The following is a 22,980-nucleotide window of genomic DNA, read 5'->3' as shown; positions in this document are numbered from 1 at the left end:
ATGTAATTTGTAAACTATTATCGTAACACTCCTCTTAAATTAAAGCTGACAGTCGGCACTTCAATCACTTCTAGATTGTTTGATTTAAAACCCACTGTGTTGGTGTACAGAGGGAAAATTACAACAGCTGTGCCATTTTCTAAAAACTGCATGTGGTCAGGAACACTTGCAGCTTCACGGGTTCTGGTCAATTGTGTGATTATTAAGAGATTAATCAAAGTAGCTGTTTGCCTTTGTGCCCGTTGTAGTCCTGCAGTAATGTAACACTACATGGTGTAGCTATATGTTTCTACTGTGAAGAAATAATTGTGCACATTGTGATGATTGCTGTTGTTGGATTGTTACGTTTTAGCTGATTCCGGCCTCTCTCCTATTGTTTTTGTTATATATTGTTGCACATTCACTGTTTTGGGGCTTTTGAGTTGTTGTCTGGACAAAAAAAATGTTTGAACATTAAATGTTTATCTGCTGATATTTTTGAATAACAATTTCAGCTCTCCATCTACATTTGAAATATAACTACTTTTTTTGCAGAAAATTGTTACTGTTCCGAGGTGAGTTGAACGTCACCAATTAATCAGCAGATTCATTGATAATGAAAATAATTATTCGGTGTAGTCTTGCATTAATGTGGTCCTGTGTGGCCTGGTTTCTTGTTGTGGAGTAGTTGTTCAGCACTCTGCCACACTGTCATATGTACAAGAGCAAAAATCAGTATTTATTTAGGCAAAGCTTCCAGTTTTATGGATTTATGGGTTATTTTTCTTATAGATTATTCAAATTTCATTATTTTTTTCATTTTGGACTGACAGTGCAAGCAATTTGAAGACATGATCTACATCTGTTCATGTTGGTGTTGTTGTGATTGTTATGTAAGGTGTCTCAATTTCTATTGCAAACGTGCTGAAAGAATCCAACCTAGCTCTGCAACATAAGTGGCCTCAAAGTCTGCCTCTGGCATTTGTTTTTATTATATTTGCTTGTGTCTAGAGTCACGTGATGGTCAGTAAGCTGAGCTGTACGCAAATGATTTGAAAGTACCTAGTCTGTATGAAGAAATGAACAGGATATTGGTCTGAAGTATAGAAACGCTCACAGGGGGGTGGTTTACATCAGAATTCAGGTGGTCTTGCAAGTTGTAAAGATGTGTGGCTGCCCTGTTCTCTGTGGTAACCAGTAAGTGACGATTAATAATTCTGCAAGCTATAGTCTTCTGAAATGCTGCACTGAGGAAATCTGGTCACATCAAAATTTATTTAACAACATCAACTTGAAAATATATTCTTTTTAAAAAATGGATGTTTGAGTGATTAGTTGATTCAGACGAATAAGTATAAACGCTATTGTTTTTAGCATTAAAATGCTGATTCCATTTGGAACAAGCCACAATGAAAACAAAGTGTGACCTGCTGCCTTGGTGAAACACGCTCCGCAGTGTGTAAATAAAGTCATAGTTATTTCCGTGGAGTCTCTGCCCCACTCACCTGCCAGTTCTTATGTAATTCACGGTCGGGGGGTGTTTGCATGTTGTTGTGTGCCAACGCATTCAGAATGTGTGGACACCTTTGAAGGCTACTATGCAGGATGAGTTGTATCACCACGGCTCTGGTTTGAACTGCTGCCAACATCTTGGTGTACTCGGCTCTTTTAAGTATGTTAGAGACTTTGCTGCGTGTGAGTTTAAAATGCAGAAGAGCATTCTTAATGAGGCATCCAGAAATGGAGCATCGGCCTTTGGATGAGTGGACTGTAACTGAACTCTTTCCTTGATATGGTTGGCATTTGAATACACAATAATTTGTAGAGTTTGCATCTCTCCATGAGCTCCTCATAATGAGTCTCAGTTACCTAAAATTTAAATGGACAGTTACTGATATAGGGCTTTTGTGCAGATTAGAGGAGCCAGGGTTCGAACCAGTAACATTCAGATTGGTAGTAATATTCAATATGTTGGGTGTTAAAAGGTTAAGAAAGGGAATGCCACTTCTCTACGAAAGAAATTCATAGAATCATCATCATTATCACTGTCATTGGTATTCTGTTACCAGAGAGTGAAGTGGCTACCACCCCAACTTCAGGGATTATCAGTATTTAAGTGGATCAGTTATGATAAAAATCACCCCCTGTACAGTCGTCTTAAAGGGTGAAATTAGCAATAGAGATCAAAACTCATGGGTTATTCTCACAGTTAAAGCCGGGCATTTTAACATGAGAGTCCGGGATAGCATCTGTTGGTTTTGGTACTTCAGCACTGGATTCATTTTTTTTTTTAACCCTAGTGGGTTATAAATAAATAAAGATATTGATTTCCTGTTCTTTTCTGGGTTTTGCTTCTATTATTTTCCAGATAAAGACTTTCTCCAGTCGCCCTTTGGTTTGCATTTATACTTGGCCCAACAAAGCTTAACAGATTTAAGTGACGTCTCACAGCAGCACTTGTTCTTGTTGGCATTAACGATGAACTTCATCATCACAGCTAGTGGCGATGCTGCTGTCTGGCTGCAGTGCAAAAACATTGTTCTTTCTCTCGTTTTTAGATGCTAAAGCAGACTTTAAGCTGTTCTTAACATGCACTGTCTGAGGTGAGCTGTAGAGAGTCATGAAAAAATAATCAGCCAAACTGGCAGTGTGTGCGTCACTGACTGAAACGGGCAGCGTCAGAGTATAAATGGCTTTTTTAGTCTGCTGCACACTGACATTCCCATATTTACTCATTAAGTTAAAACTAAGAAAGTCTTTGAGCACTTTGACATTAAACTGATTGAACTTGGTGCAACTTTGAGGTCCTGGTCTTTCTATTATTTGCCCTTTTAAAATAACTGGAAAGATGCCACAGAGTTTCAAAGCACCAAAGATGACAAACTAGTTTTAATGAGTGTGATATAAACGTCACTCATGTGAGATTTGGAGATTCTCCTGCAGAGAAAACTGGGAGGAGGAAGCCTGAGGAAAGGAACAGTTAAGGAGTTCATCTGGATCTACAAACCCACATGTGCAGTTTTAAACTGGCCTGGCTTGTTCTTTTTGTAATGTGGCTTTTAACAGAAGGAGGATTTCGATGGAAAGCTGTAGTTGATGGGATGTGCCGTGATTGTGCAACTTAATTGCAATATGTGAAGGAGGAAATTTGCCCTTTCAGCTAGGTGGTGGATGGCCTGCTGGACAGGAAAGCTTGAGAGGAAAATAACGAAATAAGATGTTTGCTTCTTGACCATAACAGAAAGCCTGAAAGAACCGGACTTACGAGCCCGGACCCTGCTAAATCCATAATCCATAACTTTTTGCCTTGGAAGAAAACACCTGGCTTCTGTTTTAGTTTGGTGGTTGGATTTTCAGTATGTTAGAAATGTGTTAGCTGCTCTGATGCCTTCAGAAAGAATGACTGAGGATCCTCGGTGTGGCAATTTATTACCAACATTACCTTTTCCTTTCATCTACTGGACATGAATAACCTTAAAACTCCATAATCGGTTATAATCTGATCTTTAAATGGAATACATTTTCACCCATGTTTTTGCAGTTTCTGGATATTTTCCTGCCTTATTATTGAGAAGGATAAAAATATGATGGAAAGGTTGAATTCATACTTTGTCTTTTGTTTGATTCTCATACATTTAAGGCACAAGGTTTCTATAACTCTGTTATTTCTGACTCTATCAAATTAAAGCTGTTAAGAAGACTGGTTTAAATGTTTTATTTTTTATTACAGTGTGTTACTAAAATGTCTCCATGCAGGACAAGCCGTGCACTATGTATATGATTTATTCATGAAGGGTCTGAATTTGACCAAGCCTGTTATGGTTAACTCGGTGCAGTGCGATTAAAATTTAAAAATGGGCCGATGTTCCCATAAAGGCCGCATGATATACTCTGACCTTAACTTGTGAGCACTCTTTTGAAGCTCTAATCTGATTCCGATGGTCCACCTGTGGAGTTCAAACACTGACCTCAGGGTTTCTCTCTCCTTCTCACTGATTCCTCGTCTGACACTTTCTGTCTTCATCACTTCCTCTTCCTCGCCCTTTAAATCTGTCCTTTTTTAAAAAAAGAAAAGAAACTATTTTTGTCTTTTTCTCAGGATTATAGCCTTGCACATCTGTGTCCTCACCCCGCTCTGTTTTCTGCGGAGCGTGTGAGGCCGCCGTCTAAACGGGAGCTGCTGGATAATCTTTACTATGGAAAGCAGATTAAAATCTCAGATTACAAGAGGACAGGAGAGAGAACAGGAGGGGGGATTACAAGTTTTTTTTTTTCACCTCTTTTTCCACCCATTGAGTCTCAAACTTGTATATGGATGGGTAGAGCAGGTTGTATACAAACATATACATGGATCAGGCTGTGCTGAGGCTTTCCCACTCACCCATAAACCAGTTTTCTCAGATACAGTAGGTCATTTTTTGTTCTAAGCTGAAGATTTACTTATGTGGGTTGTTGCTATAAATGTAGTGTTACCGAATCATTAGCGAATGCCGAGCCCCCGTGATAGTAAACAAGTTGCCAAGTGTTTATTGATTTGTAGCTCAAAAATCCATCCAGTTACTCTCATTTTCAATCTGCGGGTGTGATTTATTGATTCACTTTATTTCCTTAGCTTTTTAGCAGATCAGTGTTGGACTACATCATCTCAGAGGGAACACATCATCACCTCTCAGAAGTTTATCACAGCTTGAACCACAGTGAACTGCCAGCTGAGGCTTAATGTTCCCTTGAATTGTGGGAAATGATCCAAATGAAATGCAAATAAAGTAAAGTGAACCTCCCTAAATATAGCACATCATCATCACAGGCATTAGTGTAATTGCATCAAACACTTAACACCAAATTGCTGAAAAGAGTCCCACTATCCAGTGTGACTTTAGAGTAAGCCATGTGTGCTCTTCTGCTGAGACATTTTCTTCTTCATGCTCTAAAATGCACAGATTGTGTTATGAAAGGCTGCCGTGGGCTCTTATCCATCTCAGGCTGCAGACAAGTAGAAGCATCCTCTTAGCATGTGGAGGCAAAAAGGTTTTTGCAGTATGTGGCCTGAATGTTTAAAAGCACATAGCGGAACAGAAAGTGGAACATGTTTTTTAGACATGTGAGTGGTTCAGCTTCTGCGGTGAGGGCGAGGTCGGTCGCTTAGTCAGCGTGACATTTTTCACAATTTATTCATGAATTCTTTATTTTTAACGGTGATCAGCCTGACATCTAATGCTACAAGCAGGTGAGATTTTTGAGTTTTTAGAATTCTCCTCGATAATTCGGCGGATTGTCAACAGGATAATCTTTGCTTTAGTGCCGTGATCAGGCATGTGATGATCCAGTGTCAACATCAGCAAAGCTTATTCCTTTAAGACTTGGCTCTGCTTTGTGTCTGGAGTTTATGAGAATGCTTAACCTTTTGCCTATCGACATCTCGTAACAGTCACCAGATCACCTCTCTGGATTTAAGGGTAGTGTGAGAAAGGCTATCTCGGCAGGTCACCCCACCTTGCCTGAGGAATGGAATGTTGGAAATGTGAAACGAAGACAATGCACACGCCATCTGTAGCATCCTGTTTATTGTTCAATGATTCAAAATCAATTTGAAAGGCACAATACATTGATTATAATTTTAATTTATAAATGCTGATTGTAAACTTAGAGTTTGTGTGTAATGATTCGAAAATATTTGATGTATTATAATGATTGAATTATGGAGTTAATTATTCGGGAGTAAGGGGAAAAAATCGTTATGTGTCCCTCTAGTATCCTGGGAGCGCTCTGACTTTAACTTACAGAGCCTGGAGTGGATCTCTACTCAAGTTTCATCTGGATCTTGTGTTTTCGCTGTCCTTTCAGGCCCAGTGACATGTGCTGACTCTCACCTTGAAACTGTTTCAGGTCAGTTGACTGAAACTGGGAGAGTCAGGGAGGTATTTTCACTTACCTAACCCTGGCAGCTGTGATCTCACAGATGTTTAGAGGTTAAACACGGACTTTTGGCATGTCAACAGAATTTCTAGAAAAACAGCTCAAAGACTGATTAGAAGATAAATGTATCAAAATAAACACATCGCTTTGCACTCAACTCTGAAATCCTGATTCTGTAACATCAGATAAAAATCTGCATTCGTGTATGTTTAAAATACTGATGTGTCAGCAGGTGAAGGTGTTGTAGCGCTTCTATTGGCTGATTTTAAAACACTGAAACAGACTGTTAGAGAAGTAGAGCTGAAAAGCAGCGTGTTATTAGCTAGTTGACTAAAATCTTGTGGCTTCACTGCTCAGTTTCTAATGTGCAAATTGAAAATGAAAGTAAAGCATTAGGCTTCATGGGCTTGCTCCGTCCTCTTAGTCGTATTTATTGTTGTTTATCCTGAGCATATGACCCCTGAAGAACTGCTTTCCATTGCTTAAATAGGTTTGACTGCATGCGGTAAGCCTATCTACAGCAACCTTTCCCTTGGGATCATCTCAGCTGATCATGGTTTAAATTTGCGCAGAGCGTAAAGGGGAATAAATAAGGAGAGGATGAGAGCAGGATGTCTCGGCCACTCTGACTCATTCAGATGTGCCCTCTGTGCTCTGTCCCCCCCATCTGTGATTTCTTAATTAGTCTCTTGAGGCTATTGCAGGGCCGTGGCACTGTATGGACATCCCAAGTCTGAGAAACTGCTCTGTTAGGAGCCAGCTTGCTTTAACTCGCAGCAGAAGTATTCAGAGAGCTGTGAACTTTCTAAGTTAACTTTAGAAATCTTTTTGTTACTGTCAGACCTCTGGTCAGTCAGGAGTCACACCCACTGTTGTCGTATGTTTATCTAGATTACATAAGAAAATTATCTTCCATAAGCTGCAAGCACTAGCTTTAGAGGGAATATAAAACAAAACAGAAGCCAAATAATCTTTCAGTCATTGCTTGTTTTTGTTCAGTCATTGCCCTTCTCTCAGTGTGTCAATCAGATGTCACATCCATCCATCACACTTGCATTCATCCTGATACGTGTACTCAAAAATCAATTGCACTGCTACCACAAGTGGGTGAGGATGCTTTCCACTGATTCCCTTCATCACAGTCTCACTGATTTCTTTCAAGTGCATGGATTTTCCGTTCAAAAGAGGTTGAGACGGGGATGGCACAGCACTCCATTAAAGTGCTGTTGAATCAAAAAAGCAGAATTAAGTTTGTTATAAAAGCTGTAAGAGAAATGAGCGATTGTAGTCAATCACAAATGAAGTGAGGAAGATGGTATAATGTGATAACATGTTATGGATGTTTCATATTTCTCAAATACTGTGGCGCTAATGTAACTTGGACGTGTCCTGTTCTGCCTGCCACGAGCGCAGTGCGTCTGTGGGTGGTGCAGAGAGTAGCCTGTTAGGACTTGAAGTCAGGCTTCAGTTACTGCTGCGTTTTATTGAGGCAAACTGTTTACTTGCCCTCAGCCCCACCTTAAGTCTGACCTAAATACGTGTGTGTGTGTGTGTGTGTGTGTGTGTGAGATTACCTGAAGGTTGGAGAGCAAAGGTTGGACCTCTGTTTTGTTCTGAGTCACCGACACATTAAACAGAAAGTAAAAGGTTTATGTATATTACACATCGCTGATAATAAAACTTTATATAAATATTCATATCTAAGCATATGTACATTCATGCACTTTATAAGATTAAGGGCAACATTTTCTCTACTTTGTGATATTTTATAAATAAAAAAAGGAAAGAATCTGTAGTCTGAAGAAGCTGTAGTCTCCTTCTGTGGTCCTTATGGCTGCTCCCTCTAGGATTAACACAGCAGATCATCTACTTCCATCTCATCCTATCCCAGGATCCTCCTCTGTCACACCAGCCCTCTGCATCTCCTCCTTCACTACATCCATGAATCCTCTCTGAGGTCTTTTTCACAGGAAGAGCATCCACTATGCCTCCTCTGCACACGTCCAAATCATCTCAGCTTTGCCTGTGTAGGGGATTATTCTACCAAAAGCTCAGGCTTCACACAGCTCTAAACACTTGGTTTTCTTTTTTTTTTCTACTCTCAGCCCTGTGTGATGTCATTGACAGCAGATATGCCTAATATGATCATCTGAGGCGCACAGCTCCGGCTGTGCGTACACACCTTTCTCATTGTTGAAAAGATGGTGCAAGACATTTGAAACAGAAGGCAATGATTCTAAAAGGATAAAATATTAACTACTGAAGTATCACTGTGATGAAAGGGTACAAGTGCATTAGTAGCAGTAGCAGTGTTGCAGTAGTGTATAAAATAAATGCACAAACTGTAAAATTAATAATATATATTTAGGTAAAAATATTAAAGTTTTATTGTCATTCCCATCCACCTGCTTCTCAGGATGTTTTCACACCTATGCCGTTTAGTATAAATCGAACTCTGGATCGTTTTTCCCGTCGGTGTGGTTCCTTTGTGCACATGTGGATATTATAATCACAATTAGATGCAGACCAAAACAACCGTGCCAGGATCCTTTAGAGAAAGCTGTCTCAGTCCGGTTCCAAACGAACTCCAGTTCACGGTTCGTTTTGCGGTGATCTGACCTCGATCCGACCAAGTTATCAGGTGTATGCAGACAGTTTGAGCTACATGCTTTCCCTTTGCCAAGCATGCGTTGCATTCTGGGATTTAGCCTGAGAACATCTGGTCAGTCAGATGACCAGACTAAATTTTCTCATGTGGGTTTGTAGTGATTTTGGATTTCTTTGAGTTTTATGTGTGCAGAAAGAACCCAAACTACAGAAATACCCTGAAGCTGTTTCTGACCAGAGGAAACGAACTGAAGGTGTGAAAATGCCCCCAAATCTTGTGTTTGGCTGCCACAGGCGATAAAGAGAAAGCTGTCTTTAATGGAAAGGAGTTAAACCAGCTGTGCTGAGGCTCAATATCAGGGAAATAAGATAATAATTGAAAGCTACTTAAAATATGGAGCTGGAAATCTCCAGTTTCTGGTCACAGTGTGACAAACACAGATTTATTGTTTTGAATCATAATTTTTGACATAAAAGTCAGTTTTATTTGTATTTTAAAGAATTTTTTTTAAAAATAGCAAGTTTTCCTAAAAGGTTTTTACCTGAGAGGTTAAGTTTCCCTGTTTCCATCACTTCCCTGGGTTTGTATTCAGCCCCACTTCTCATTTTCTCATCCGGTCTCTGACTGTTGTGCTCTTCATTTAATCCCAGGATGATTCTCTGTTAAATCTCTGGACCCCCACGGGGGGTGTGTCTGTCTGCCAGCTCCTCTTCCCCACAGGAGGCTCCTCTCTCTTGTCACAGAGTCACGGGTGAGCCCCTCCAGACAGAAGGCTCAGCGGTCCCATTTATATTCAACCCGGTCTCATTTCGCCTAAAACTGTCCTCTTTTTCTTGTCATAGGTGAACATCTTTTCCATTGCCCTACGTGGTCTGAATGCAGTTTAAATGGCAGTAGCTGAGTTAGCACACCCAGAGGATGTCCAGTTACCAAAACCAAGCTAAACCCCTAATGCACAAAAAGCTTTGTGGCAATAAAGTTCATCATTATATTGCTGTGAAAATTTTACAGATTAAAAACAATGTTCCTTTGGTTCCTGACTTTAATATAGTGACTTCCTCTGATTAATTATGCAAATGAGCTTCATTTAAGTCACCCGAGGACATTAAAAAAAAGTTGGAGTTGGAGTGCTGTTTTTCTAAAAACGTGAGAATGATGTGAAAATTATACAGTACAATACAGTGTTTTAAAAGCCCTCCAGGTAATGGAAATGATGCACAGCAGTTGCAGAAACTCAGTGTGAGAATGTTTAATTTATTATTCATACAGAGCAAACAGTACTTTGTGCCCATTTCTGTTTGATTTGTACCGAAATGGATTTTAGTCATTCGTCAGCACAAAAGCTCCCCTTGCTTTTTAGCGTTTCAGAGCTGAATGGATTTGAATTCAATCACAGGTGCACTGGTTTGTGTAACCTGTGCCTCATCCTGTGGCAGCATGATGCATTAGGGCCTGGTGTGCGAGCCTTTCTGGAAGCCCTCAGGAAGTGGAGTCATAAATAACCAGGAAAGCTCATCAGTGTTGTTCTCAAGCCTGTTGTAACAGAGTGACAGGGGTTTTTTTTTTTCTGACATCATCTCCATGTTTATCGAAATAGCTGCTGATTTTCTTTCTGTGCTGTGCTGAGTGTAGGTGTAGGTCAGTGTAATGGACAGATCCTGGTTCTTGATTTTTGAGGGTTATTTTAGAGTGTCACGCTTACGTCATGGCCAAATACCAAAGACAGAAAACAGACTTTTTGCAAAAGTTGCCATCATCTGTTTGGTTAAGCTGGCCGTGAGTATTTATGGATAGCACAGTTAGTCTGTTGGCTGGATAGACTCACTTTTTTCAACAGTTACCAGACAGATTAACAGGAATTTTTAGATTTTAGACTTCCATCTACGGCAACACCAGAGCGTCAGTGTCCAAAATATAATTATCTTGTTTTCTCAATGGAATGGAACATGGGCATTTACCCCCTAACAAAGGGTTTGGTGATGTGGTGGCATGTATCTGGTGACACTGGCAGTACAGATTCAAAGTTTAAATTTTACTACTGATTACATTCAGCCACCTTCTTGGATTGCTAACTCAGGGCATGGTGGTCTACTCTGACCTTCTACGTTCATCAGGGACTAAACAAAAAATTTCTGACTTCCAACTTATTAAGAAATGTACCAATGGACCCGCTGCTCAAACCTTTTGTCTATGAGGGGCAGGGAATCAGAAGAAATCTTGCTTAACGGGAAGTGGAGGGCACATTTCATGGTTGAGGAGCTGCACCAAAGCCCAGTATTGAATAAATAACATAGAAAGCTACTTTAGTCAAGTCCAATAAAAGCGAAATGGAAGTGGAAATGAGCAGAATATTCCCTTTAACATGCCATCATACCTAACAGTGAGGTTATGGTTCCACTAATGTACATGTTAGGGCTGCAGTCGTGGCTTCTTTGTGTGGTAGGTGAAAACTGTGTGGTTCAAAGCAAGATTTGCTGAGATTTGGCAGTGGTGCAGTAGTTAGCTTTGTGGCTTCACAGCAAGGAGTCCTGGGTTTGAACCCACAGGCTGGGGGCGTTCTTTGTTCAGTTTGCATGCTCTCCCTGTACTTGATTGGCTTTTCTGGGTACTCAGATTCCAAATTTGCTGTAGCTGTGAATGTGATCTGGATAAGAGGTGAGGAAATAGATGGATGGAAGATTTTCTGAGTTTTTCTGTCATCGCTGTATTGATGATTTGATAATTTTGCTTTATTGTGAGGTTAATGTGTTGTACCTCCCTGCAGTTGTCTTTAGAAACCTGTTTTTAAACACCTCCCTCCACTAAATCTCTTTATCCGGATTCTCACAATCCAATTATTTCCTCCCCAGCACTCAAACTCTTACCAGTTCAACGCCAACATTAATCTGGTGTTTGGGTTCAGACACTGTGTGGCCCCATGCTGGGTTGGAGCCGAGTAATAGATGACTAATGTGCCATAACGTGTTACCCTTCACTGCTGTTAGCACTGATTTATTAAGGAGAGTCACAAGTGCCAAAATAATTATTTGTGTTGGCCTTCTCACAATCCTCTTCTGAGAACAAACAAGACACTAATTAAATAGTTTCCTTCAGGATGTACTTTCATTCAGTATATTAATTGGTGATTAACTGTTTCACAGTATTTAGCCCTGTCTGTTAAATTTGCTCACCAGATGTTTTCTGGTAAGCAAAAAACAACAGGTATGCTTAAGTCCAATGAAGCCAGTATATCTTTGAATCACTATGGGTTAGCTGAACATTGGGACTGCAGCTAACAGCTATTGTCATGTATTAATGTGATTACTTTTTATATTTTGCTTTAAAAAATCCCAGAAAATCTTTTTTTTTTTTTTTATCATTTCCCACAGTCAGTTTTGGCACCACCACACTGAGTTTATCTTGATTAGGGTTATGCCCAGCACCGTAATCTCAGAGATCTTACAACTTTTAATATTATCTCAAGGCATGCTGCAGGTATTGCTGCTAGAAAAAGAAAGGGCAGGGGATGGCTGCTGATAGTATGTGGCAAATTAAACAAGCAGTTTATTTGCATGCAGACAGCTTTTATTTAGCTCTTTCTGTGGGAGCGGCTAAAAACCTCACATTCAAGATATGAGCACAGGTGGTTTCACTTAGAACTTTTACAGGTATATTAATGTGAAAATACAGACTGCTCATTAGTGTTGGTGGGTTTGAGACACTTTGCCTCACAGGATAGTGCTACCTTAATTGTGTGAATGTTAAAGCCAAACGGATCACATTGTGGAGCAGATCACCAAACTCATGCTTGATCATACTTGATTCTGATTCTGAACCAGAATGGTTGCTGTTTCAATTTGTTGATTAATTCAACTCGATTCCACGGCCCAGTTTCCAAACATTTACTGTATGAGCAAGACGTGTTATCAGCTCATTAATCTTTATTGTCAGGGTGAGATGTCATTATTGCTCAGTGGCTTCCTGTGACCCTGCTGACATTGACTAATAACATGTATGTGCAGTGCTTATCTTTACTGGTCAGAGGGGCTTTCACATTTCCTGCAAACAGCCTTGAGTTGATTGATTAGCGCTGGATCAATCTGCGGCCACTGATTGGTTTTTGGCAAAATGATCAGTCTTACCTCTGCACTTCAGTTGTTTGCAAGTCACACTGACGAGCTGAGGGGAGGATTTCATCGTTCACGGGGGACAGAGTGTTTACAATTTGCTCGTTTTGGACTACCTCTGGCTCATGTTAGTGGAAAATAAATTGATGGATCGGAGGCAGGAATAAATAACTTGTTACTCTGCAGAGGGAGCAGCAGAAGAAAAGGTTTCCCTTGGCAATTTCCTGTGTTTGTGCCAGGCTGCCGTCTCCCCATGGCAAGGTCCCTCCATCAGATGAGCTGTGGGTGGTGGAGAAGCACTTGCCGCCCCGCTCTCTCTCCTTTTTTTAATATAAAGTGCACACTACGAGCTTTGACTCTAGTTCCTAATCTTTCATTTTGATCACAGAAAAGTGATGTGGAAACACACCAGAGTTCACACACAGGCGTTGAGTTTTTTATAGTTAGCCTTCTACTTATCTCTGTAAATGATACCTGCACATAAAGACGCATATGCAGGTATACATTTGTAGTCTGATTTCTGTCAAACATGTGTTGGATGAAAACAGTCCTCTGTAATCCGATGACAAATTAGCCTTATTTCAGCGTTTTAAACTTGAATCAACAACTAATGGATGGATTGGCATGAAATTCAGAGCATACTGTCACAGTGCTCAATGGACGAGTCCAGCAGATTAAATCATCACCATGAAATGTAATATTTGGGCCCATACAGATGTTCAAAATAACAGTTGGGTTGATAGCTGCTACAATTTTCTTTCTCTTTGCTTATTTTTGTTGTCCTGTGTTGCCAAGGAAACAAAGAAATCTTCATTGTAAAAGATAATTGAATGATTTTAAAATCTTTAAATACTGTTTGTGAACATTCATCCAGTGGAAGCAGCAGATTAATGTCTCCTGCCAACATCTGTGAGTTTGGTGTTTGCAGCTAGGCCACCGGCTGCCTGTGCAGCTGATGTGTGGCTGGTGTATTGTTGCATGCTGTGGATGAATTGTAATAAATAAAGTCATTGCTGACTTTGAATCTGTGGATATAATTGGGTATTTGATCAGTTTTGTGCCTTTAAAAAATGGATCATTCTGTCAGCACTATGCTTTGGTCCAGACTTTTTAAGCAACATCAGGGGAGTAAATAGTCTTTTCACTCCTGCTCCCTCTCACTTGTTATACTCAGTCCAACACTTGTCAGAAAAGCTTTTATTCCACTTTCAATTTCATTAATATTTCATGTCACCCGGCTCTTGATTTGTTGAGTAATTTCGTTTTGGAGCAGTTAGTCATGAAACTGACATTCCCATCAGTTTAACAGCCGATGATTGTCTGCAGAGAAGCGCACCCACTCGGGAAATAATGCCCCAAAAATGATCCATGATCTTTTATTTGGGAAGGAGGAACATTTCAGCCAGTGCACAGTACAGCTTTACAGGTGCAAGACAGAACGCCTAAGTTCAATTTTTAGAGATGAGCAAGGAAGCAAAATAAATAATAACATCTCAGTAGTCGATGGCTGATTCATTTGTCCAATCACACAACCCTAATCTGTTCTTTTCTGCTTAATTGTAATTAGCAGGTTTTTTGTATGTTATTCATTTTACAGTGATGAAAAAGATGGAATTGAACATTTGAGATGCTGATTGGTCCATAATGATAGATTTACTGTAAATGAGGGCTTTTAAACTAATTTGAGTTCACAGGCCACATACAGACCAGTGCACAGTAATCTTTCAAAACAAGCATTATTTTCCTTTGTTTTAGTATAAAGAAGTGCATCTGCAAACATTTATTTTCAGTGAGTCAGGCCTTTACAAAGCAAATGATTAAAAACTTTTACAGTTTCACATTAAGGAGAACTTGCAGATCACAGCGGATCTATAAAGACACAAAACCTCCATGTATGGGATATTTCAAGCAACTCGTCGGTCTTTTTCTGATCCTGCACAGTAAGAACTTGAGCCACACCAGGAACAGCACTGGATTTTATTGACAGCCCTGAATTAAACAGTTACCCAGGCCGTCACTGATCGTCTCCACTTTAAGCTGTAATTTAAAAGATGTGTTTTTGGGGGCTTCTGTGCGTACAGATAGTTGTTTGTCTAATTCAAAGCTTGGAGACTTACAGTCTTCACCGCAGGAAGCTACAGATTTTATGTAAATTAGTACGTTTTTGTTTTGCTTCCTCACAACATCTGATTTTTAGCTTTTTTTGAAATTGTGGTTCTCTTCAGGGAGAACCATGGGAGACTCATTATCTCTGCATTCACATTCATCCGTTTATTTTTTATTACTCGGATACAAATTGAACTGCCTAGTTTGGGACAAGTCAATATGTGGATATCCTCGTTTTATTTCCCCGTGGACAAACACCCTGATGTGCTATCTGTGTTTTGGCTCAGAGTTCACCCATCTGTATAATAATCTAAATGGCCCGAGTGCAGACCCGGGTCACGAGGCGAGCAGTGACCAGACATCGGCTCTGTAAAACAGACACATGGCCTCCCTCTCTGTCCCTCTGTGTGTTTGTGTGTGTTCACATGTTAATAATTCTCAGCTCTCGCCCTCAGACCTACTTTTCCAGTGGAAGTCTAATACGTGTGTTGACTGCTGAGCGGGAGGCTCTGGTAGATTTACACACTCGAATCTACTGCGTCCCAGCTGATATATGAGCAGGGTTTGTAAGTGTGTGTGTGTGTGTGTGTGTGTGTGTGTGTGTGTGTGTGTGTGTGTTGCACTGATGCAGGGAAGAAAATCTACAAAAACGTGTTGCCCTTTATCTTGTTCCTTCTACATGTTCTGATCATTAGATGCTCTCTGATGTTTTTGGCTGCAGTTTGCTGCAGATAATTGTTGTTTTCTTGTTTCCTTACAAAATCTTCCGCCTACATTTACACAATGCAACTCAACCACTCACTTTTCAACCCTGTGGTACTTTGATTTTGTCATGATTTAGGGCAGCGTAACATAAGTTAGTAAAGCCTTGAGCATTTTCACCATAGCCATCTTGCTTCATCTTTGATACTAGATATGATTAGCAAGTGGTTGATCTGACTGGGAAACTGAATGATGCTGCACACTTGTACGTTTGAGACTCTCCACCCTGAAGTATATATTAGGGGCAGGGATAGCTCAGTAGGTAGGTAGGTACACTGCTCCCCGGGCACCCAATGGCTCCCCACTGCTTCACTGAGTGAATGGGTTAAATGCAGAGAGGAATTTCTCCACGGGGATCATTAAAGTATACATTATTATTATTATATCCTGTATTGCCATAGTTTTTTAATTTACGGGGGCCATGATATAGAAAATGAACAGCATGTTGTATTTAATAAGACTTGAATCTAAAGCCTAAGCCTAGAAGCTCATCAGGGGCTGGTTTTATAAAGATTCTGAAGCTGGAATTGATTTACTTGTCGCTCGTCGCTTTGAAGCTAATGGCTTGTCACTCGTGGAGATTTCAGGTTGCCTAGGTAACCCACTAATGTATTTACAGGTCATATGTCAATAAACTGAATTTTCCACTCTGATTGGTAGTCACTTTAGACACTCATCTGAAAGTTGGAAAAATCCATAAATTGAAGTTGCGAAATCTCATTCGCTGTCCGTTGACTCTGGTCGCCATGTTGCTGCTAAACTCTTCCAGTGTGTCTGCAGCTTTAGTGTTTTCGGTAGAGTTAGACCAGTGTTAGGTTTGGACATCGACTAGTCAAATTGATTGACCAAAACATCCAAAGATGATAAGAAACTTGGTTGGAAGTTGTCCAATGGTTGCTGGCAGCCTTTTTGTCACATCAGTAAATCCTGGGTAAATAAATCTGAGTCATTAACTTTTCAAATCCACTGTTAGAAATTTTAAATGTTTTTTTCTGCTGTTTACCCCATAAGGCCCCAGTCACACCGACCTAGAAACCAGTTGGCAACCATGGCCATTACCTGGTTGGTGAGTTGTTGCTGGAGTTTGATTGAAGTTACTGTGAAACTGGTTACTAAATATCCAATCACAGTCGGTGACACCACCCCAGTAACAATAAGTTGCTACGGAAAAATGTATACTCTCCAACTGGTTGGCAAGTGGTTGTCGAAGGTTGATAACAGTTGCTGTGAAATTGGTTGCAAAGAGATGAATGGCCCCAAAAACCTCCATGTGATTGCTTTGGTTGTCAGTAGTTTTCACAGACGATATAATTTTTGCTCAGCGGGTATTAGTGAAACTGTCAAAAGTGAGACTGAAAACAGAGACCATTTTTCTCCTTTTGGCTACACTGATGACGCACAACTTTTGCTTTGAAGGCGAACGTTTGTGTTGCACTTGACAAAGTTTTACTACCTCTCAGCGAGTAGCTGGTGTTTGCGAACAAGTCGGCCTCTTCTATGCAAACTACAGGCGAATATGGCAACCAAAGCAATCACAACTTTTTAAAAAAAACAAAAAACAAAGTTCCTCTAACCAGCAGGAGACCAGCAGTGTGTGAAATTATTATTATTATTTTGGTAGAAACTTGACTTTACAAGTGCTGGACTAGTCTATTCTTGCACGCTCATCTCAAGGCAGCTTCTTCCGACCGTACCCAAGAGATTAGTAAACAGGAAGGTGCCGTTTTGGTCTTAAAATATCAGTTCGACTCTGCCCCAGACCATTTCATTGTCATGTTATTCCCTCTTGCTCTCTCCCTAGTTTCCATTCAATGAACACTAAATTTCCCTAAAAAACAGAGGAGATCAGGTAAAAACATCATGGAAGTCTATGGAAATCCGCCTTGGTGAATCTGGCTCCAGGAAATTTTTTAGTGAGGTCACAGATCAAAGGTAGTTAACTCGTAGACTGCTATACATCCAGGCTTCTTTTTGCAACCACGGGAGTTACGCCCTGCCGGTGTTAGAATGCCCCCCTTCACAAAGGCTGTGGTTACTAGTGGCACTTTTTTCTTTATTCTGTGTCAATTAAATCAGTTTATTTACAACACAACTTTGTTCTGGCTGTATTTCTTCCCCTCTGATTGGATGTGTGATGTTCTGAGGGCGTTTGCATCTGTACTCAGGAGTAGCACAAAGAATAGTTTCATTAAGATCGATTCAATAACATGAATGATGATAATCGTTGCTGTTTCATACCGTAGGACTGTTTTTCACTGCTCGGGCTAATGATTGCTGACTTGGCCGCACGGCTGCAGGTCACAGGACACAATTACAGTGTCATGTCTTCTGCTTGTGCTTGCGTAACACAAAGACAACAGGAATAAAGGCACAAAACCCGCCCTCGGGGTATGTCAGCAGTTTGTGTGTGTGTGTGCTTCAGAGCCAAGTCTGACAGTGTGTGCGCTTTGCTGCCGTGGCAACTAGAGTTACCACATACTAATATTTTAGGTTGCCTTACATAATCGTCTGCTTTTGTCAATGCAGAGAGTAGATTTTCAGGCACCGGGGGCTGCTTGTTTGGAGCTCTCGCTGCTCCCATAACTGACCACTGTGAGGTCTTACGAGTGCTTTAATGTCCCATCACCTGCCTTCCTGCCCTCCAGTCTGACACTGACTACACAAAGCCTCTTACATACTGAGTACGCACCTCTATAAGGATCCTCTTGTTTTGCCAACATGGTAGGGTGTGCTCACTAAACACAAGGCAGACAGAATATGAAAGGAATCTGTTTTCTTTCTTTTTTGAGATTGTATAAGTCCACCTGCCATTTTAAATCAGTGGTGTACAACAGTCGGCGGGTTTTCTTTCTTTTTTTAGTGCAGAGTTTTGCCTCAAAGCCTGAGTTGTCTGCAGGGTCTGAACAATGTCTGCCGTTTTCTCCAGAGAGTGCATTTGTGCCTCGTTAGTTTTAAATGTCAGCACAATGCTTATGAGAGTTTTCATTTGGTCTCTTGAATGAGGCAATTTTGTACTTTTCAACAGCAATTTTAGGCACGCCGGCGCACCAGCTCTGCGGGGCATGCTGTCGATTTGCTGGTCATTTAACCCACCGCTTTTGTTCACACTGAAATATCTCAACTGCTATTGCATGAGATGAGTCAACTTGAGTACCCTGTATAGGACCACCAAAGTCTCAACTTTTGACTTCCACGCTGTGGCCTCACAGTAGCATCGACCCATTCGGCCTGTTCTGGGCCTCCCAGGGTTAATTAGGTGGATTTGGACTTGGAGGAAAAAGCTGGATTGCTCTTTTGGGTTCAGCACAAGTTCCAGTGTCTCTCGAGGTCATCACGTAGCATCTGCAGTGATGCAGACTGTGCTGGTTTGTTGATGTAAAGAGCGAGCCAAATGCAAAGGCAAAGTTGTCAATTTAACCATTGATCTACATGCCTACCCTCACCCGTGGTCACGAGCTGTGGGTAGAGACTGAAAGAATTTAGAGGAAATGAGCTTCCTCTGAATGGTGTGTGGGCTCAGCCTTGGAGAAAGAACGAGGAGCTCATAGTAGAGCTGCTATTCTTCTGCATCAAAAGGAGCCAGCTGAGGTGGTTCGGGGCTCCGAGGCGAGGTGTTTCAGGCATGTTGAACTGGGAGGAGACATGGGGGCAGACTCAGGACAAGCTGGAAAGAGTGTGTCTCTCAGCTGTGAATACTGCTTTACTGAATCGCAACGAAGTTCAACTGACCTTCATCAGGCACAAAACGATGTTCATATAATCACTCTTACACACACACACACACACACACACACACACACACACACACACACACACACACACACACACACACACACACACACACCAGGTAGAATTCAAGCATCTTGTTGGAGAATAGTAACTGGTGAACTCTTAACATGTGTGTGCTTGTAATCACATAATGAGGCGATTAAATTTGAGGATGATGGGGATTGTAAGCTGTTACACATTTAGGTGTACAGAGATTTTGAACCAGTTAACTTGTGATTTAATTAAATAACTTTGGTCACTCAAGTGTACTCATGTGTTAAACTCAAGACCCACAGGCCACTCATTTCAATCAAGCCCGCAGATATGCACATTTCGGTTTCTTAATAAATTGTGGCCAAACTGGCGAACCTCTATTGCAGCTGCAAGCATACAAGCTAGTTAGCAGGAAATGGCATATAAAAAGGAAAGCTGATGCTGAGGGCAGGCAATTACAGGTCAGCCTGTATTCTGAGTACTGCTTTACAATGTGTAGAGTGTGTGTTTCAGATAATAGAATTTGCCTCATTTTGATATCACACACCAGCAGAGAGATGGAGTCACAGAGGAGTAAAAGCCCCAGAAAAAGAGGCGTGCAGCTAGATCAGAATAGGTTCCTTCAAGCTACATTTCAATGTAATGGAGCAGCAGAGGCGAGTTTAATGATAGTTGAGGAAATGGCTAAATCAAGGAGGTCACTGAGTGCAATTTAGTTAATTTGCAATTTTAGGTTTTTATGTGCAGCCAATTTCATGCTAGGAGGATGGGTTGTATGGGCCTACACGGGCTAAGATCTTTTTATTTTTTAGCCAAATTTTTGCTAGTAGTTTTTGCACTTTTGTTTTTTGTTTGTGAAACAGTTTATGTGCAATGCAACAAGAACATTTCTTTTTGAAACTGAACCATTTCATTTTCTATACCTCAACAATCTTGGCATGTTTGCTCCTAATGAAGCCGAGTTTGAGTTCTCCGTTCTAGTTGTGACGGTCAAAATTTCGATTTTCTGGTTTACTGCAGTCCCACAGATATCATTACAAACTAAGGTGGTAACCATGGAGATTAATATACCTGCTCAGTATGAGTATTGGGTATAAAATATGTAAAAATCTGTGTCTCATCAGCTTCTTTTAACATCACTTCCACTTGAGAAATGCTGTCTGAATGCAGCATTATCCAACTCTCAGTAAATGTTAGTCTCAGTCGGATATTATCAACAGTGGGAGAGTATTTGTGGCATCAGAAATGGCAGTTTGTTGTCTGCCTCTGGGTTTCAAGCCATGAATGGCCCAGTCGGTCATATGAAAGACAAATTAGCACAGTGGTTTTTGACACGTCATTGCGTTTATATTGTACAGACCAACCCAAAAAATAAAAACATATACACTCATCAGATCATTATGTCTGCAGGCGGAGCGCAGCGGCTGCGATGTCCTCAGCATCCCGGTGCCCATTCGCCGCGGCGGCTCAGAGTCCAACCTAGACGTGGTTGACGGTGTTGGGCACGACGGCGTGGGTCTGGATTTCACCAAAGGACCGCTGGGAATCGACAGCCTGCAGCAGAAGATCCTCAAGGTAAGAAGGAAAACATTGCACACCTGCTTCAGTGTGTGTCTGTAAATTTATCGTGTTTAATTTGAAAAGCTGTGGGTACACATGGGACACATTGGCACTCAGAACTCAAGCACCACACTTGAGTAAAAGACAAACTAAAATATCTCCTTAGCTCTGTTTGGTGACACATGAAGCAACAGAAGCAGTTTTTTTTAAATCCAGTAATGGACTAAATGTCCTTTAAATGTCAGTTCTGATACGACGGGGAAAGAAAAAATCGACTCGGGTCCGTCTCAGTCCTGTCTTTAGAAATTAGAAGTGTTTTTCACAGTAGAGGCTTATTCTGCACTTTAATATCAACGTTTTACAACTGTAGAGACTAAGCTGAACTCGTGCTGCGTGCTGTATATTCACTGGTTTATCCAAGCAAAAGTAGTTTGAGACTTCAACAATAACCTAACAGTGAAATTATTATTACAATGTGATGAACTGCTGCTCCCAGTCAGGAATATACACAAAGAAACAAATACAGTGAATGAAAGCAGACCAGAGAAAACAGTTTGATCTGTAGCATCAGTATCAGATGGTAATTTTTAAACTTTCCATGGTTGGAATAAACTCGATCACATGACTGAGGGGCGCATTGACTGCTACCCTTTAGCAACAGGAGGCTAAAAAAATCTTGGAGGAACTTTGTTTTGTTCTGAGGAAACGCCCGTGTGAGGAGGTTTAGAGATGCCTTTAAGACCAGCTCTGTTTACACAGGATAACTTCTTCACAAGCAAAGAAAAGCAGGTGTTAACGTCTCCTCTCGTGGCTAATTATCATTAGGGATCAGAAGTGCGGGGCCAAATTAAATTAGTATCAGTGAGCTCAAAGACAAACAGGGCTGCTGTCAGTATTCATGCAGCATTATTTTATTCTAACATACCCGTGTGAAAGATGAGCAAACTCATAGAACAAATCGGGGTGTCGGTAAGAATCAGAAGCGCTGGTATCATGCATGCTTAAATGATTTTAAATCTTCAGCAGCTGTTTTCACATCTGTCATTTGGCTCTGCCTTCAGGTGACGGAGCAGATTAAGGTGGAGCAGACGGCTCGGGACCAGAACGTGGCCGAGTACCTGAAGCTTATGAACAATGCCGACAAGCAGCAGGTGTCGCGGATACGGCAGGTGTTTGAAAAGAAGAACCAGAAGTCTGCGCAGACCATCGGTCGGCTGCAGAGGAAGCTGGAGCAGTACCACCGCCGCATGAAGGACAGCGAGACCAATGGGAAGCACAACCAGAAAGACAGCGGCGGCAAGGAGTCCGGGACTCACAGCAAGGAGGGCAGCCTGCGGGACGTCAGCACCACCGGGCGCCACCAGGCACTGGATAAGGTGAAGACGATCGGGCCCGGCGTGTCGCTCTCACCTCCATTTTTCTTCAGTAAGCCGCGGGAGTTCGCTAACCTCATCAGGAACAAGTTTGGCAGCGCTGACAACATCGCTCACCTGAAAAGCTCTATGGAAACGGGGTCAGGGCTGCAGGTGGAGGGCGGCGCGAGGGGTCTGAGTGGCAGCGCTACCACAGTAGCCAAGGCGACCAAGTACCAGAGCGACGATGAGTGTTCCACCGGGACGTCTGCATCTGCTGACTCCAACGGGAACCCGGCAGGAGGATCGGGGGTGGAGTCAGGGGGGCCAGGGAGGTCTGACTCCAGCGGGCGCCTAGTGGAGGTGCTGGACATGGTGCGGGACATCAGGGATGCTCAAACGCAGCTGGCAGAGGACATGGAGACTCTGAACACACAGTTTAAACGAGACTACAACTACTTCACGCAGGTGATGCAGGAGGAGCGATACAGGTGAGCACAGCATCACGAGTCTAAGGAAGGCTTTTCTCCCAGAAAAAAAAAATTCTTGACAAATTTATTAGTTTTTTACTCTTTTTTTTTTTCGTTATTTCTAGGGAGGTTTTAGGGGGGAAAGCTTGTGTGCTCCAGTACTATTTTTAAATGCTTCACATCTCCGCTGTCACCAGCATTAAAATGAGAAATGCCAAAAATATAGTATTTGAAGAAAAGAAAAATCTCCTAAACTGAGGTGCAAGAAAAATAAAATGACATTTGGTTGCTTATAAGGAGCTTTAGAGGATTTGTTCTTTGTTTTTCTTCCCTGGTACTGAGGGCAGATTGTTTCTCAC

The 22,980-nt window shown here is 41.4% G+C and overlaps 1 protein-coding gene across 2 annotated transcripts in view; it reads left to right on the top strand.

Annotated features, from left to right (window-relative positions):
- Positions 1–22,980, top strand: part of tmcc3 (transmembrane and coiled-coil domain family 3) — a 112,449-nt gene that overhangs the window by 84,427 nt on the left and 5,042 nt on the right. For both annotated transcript variants that reach the window (XM_085436421.1, XM_085436422.1), the window contains exons 2-3: positions 20,650–20,814; positions 21,861–22,642. In XM_085436421.1, coding sequence (XP_085292547.1) covers positions 20,650–20,814; positions 21,861–22,642 — 947 coding nt within the window. The remainder of the gene's footprint in view (positions 1–20,649; positions 20,815–21,860; positions 22,643–22,980) is intronic.

The sequence above is a fragment of the Copadichromis virginalis genome, linkage group LG17 (assembly GCF_057382275.1).
Source record: "Copadichromis virginalis isolate Kocher_CV1m ecotype Utaka linkage group LG17, C_Virginalis_male_GT1.1, whole genome shotgun sequence".
Lineage (NCBI taxonomy): Eukaryota > Metazoa > Chordata > Actinopteri > Cichliformes > Cichlidae > Copadichromis > Copadichromis virginalis.
The sequence above is the reverse complement of the archived record's forward strand: the minus strand, read 5'-3'. Positions and strand labels throughout refer to the sequence as shown.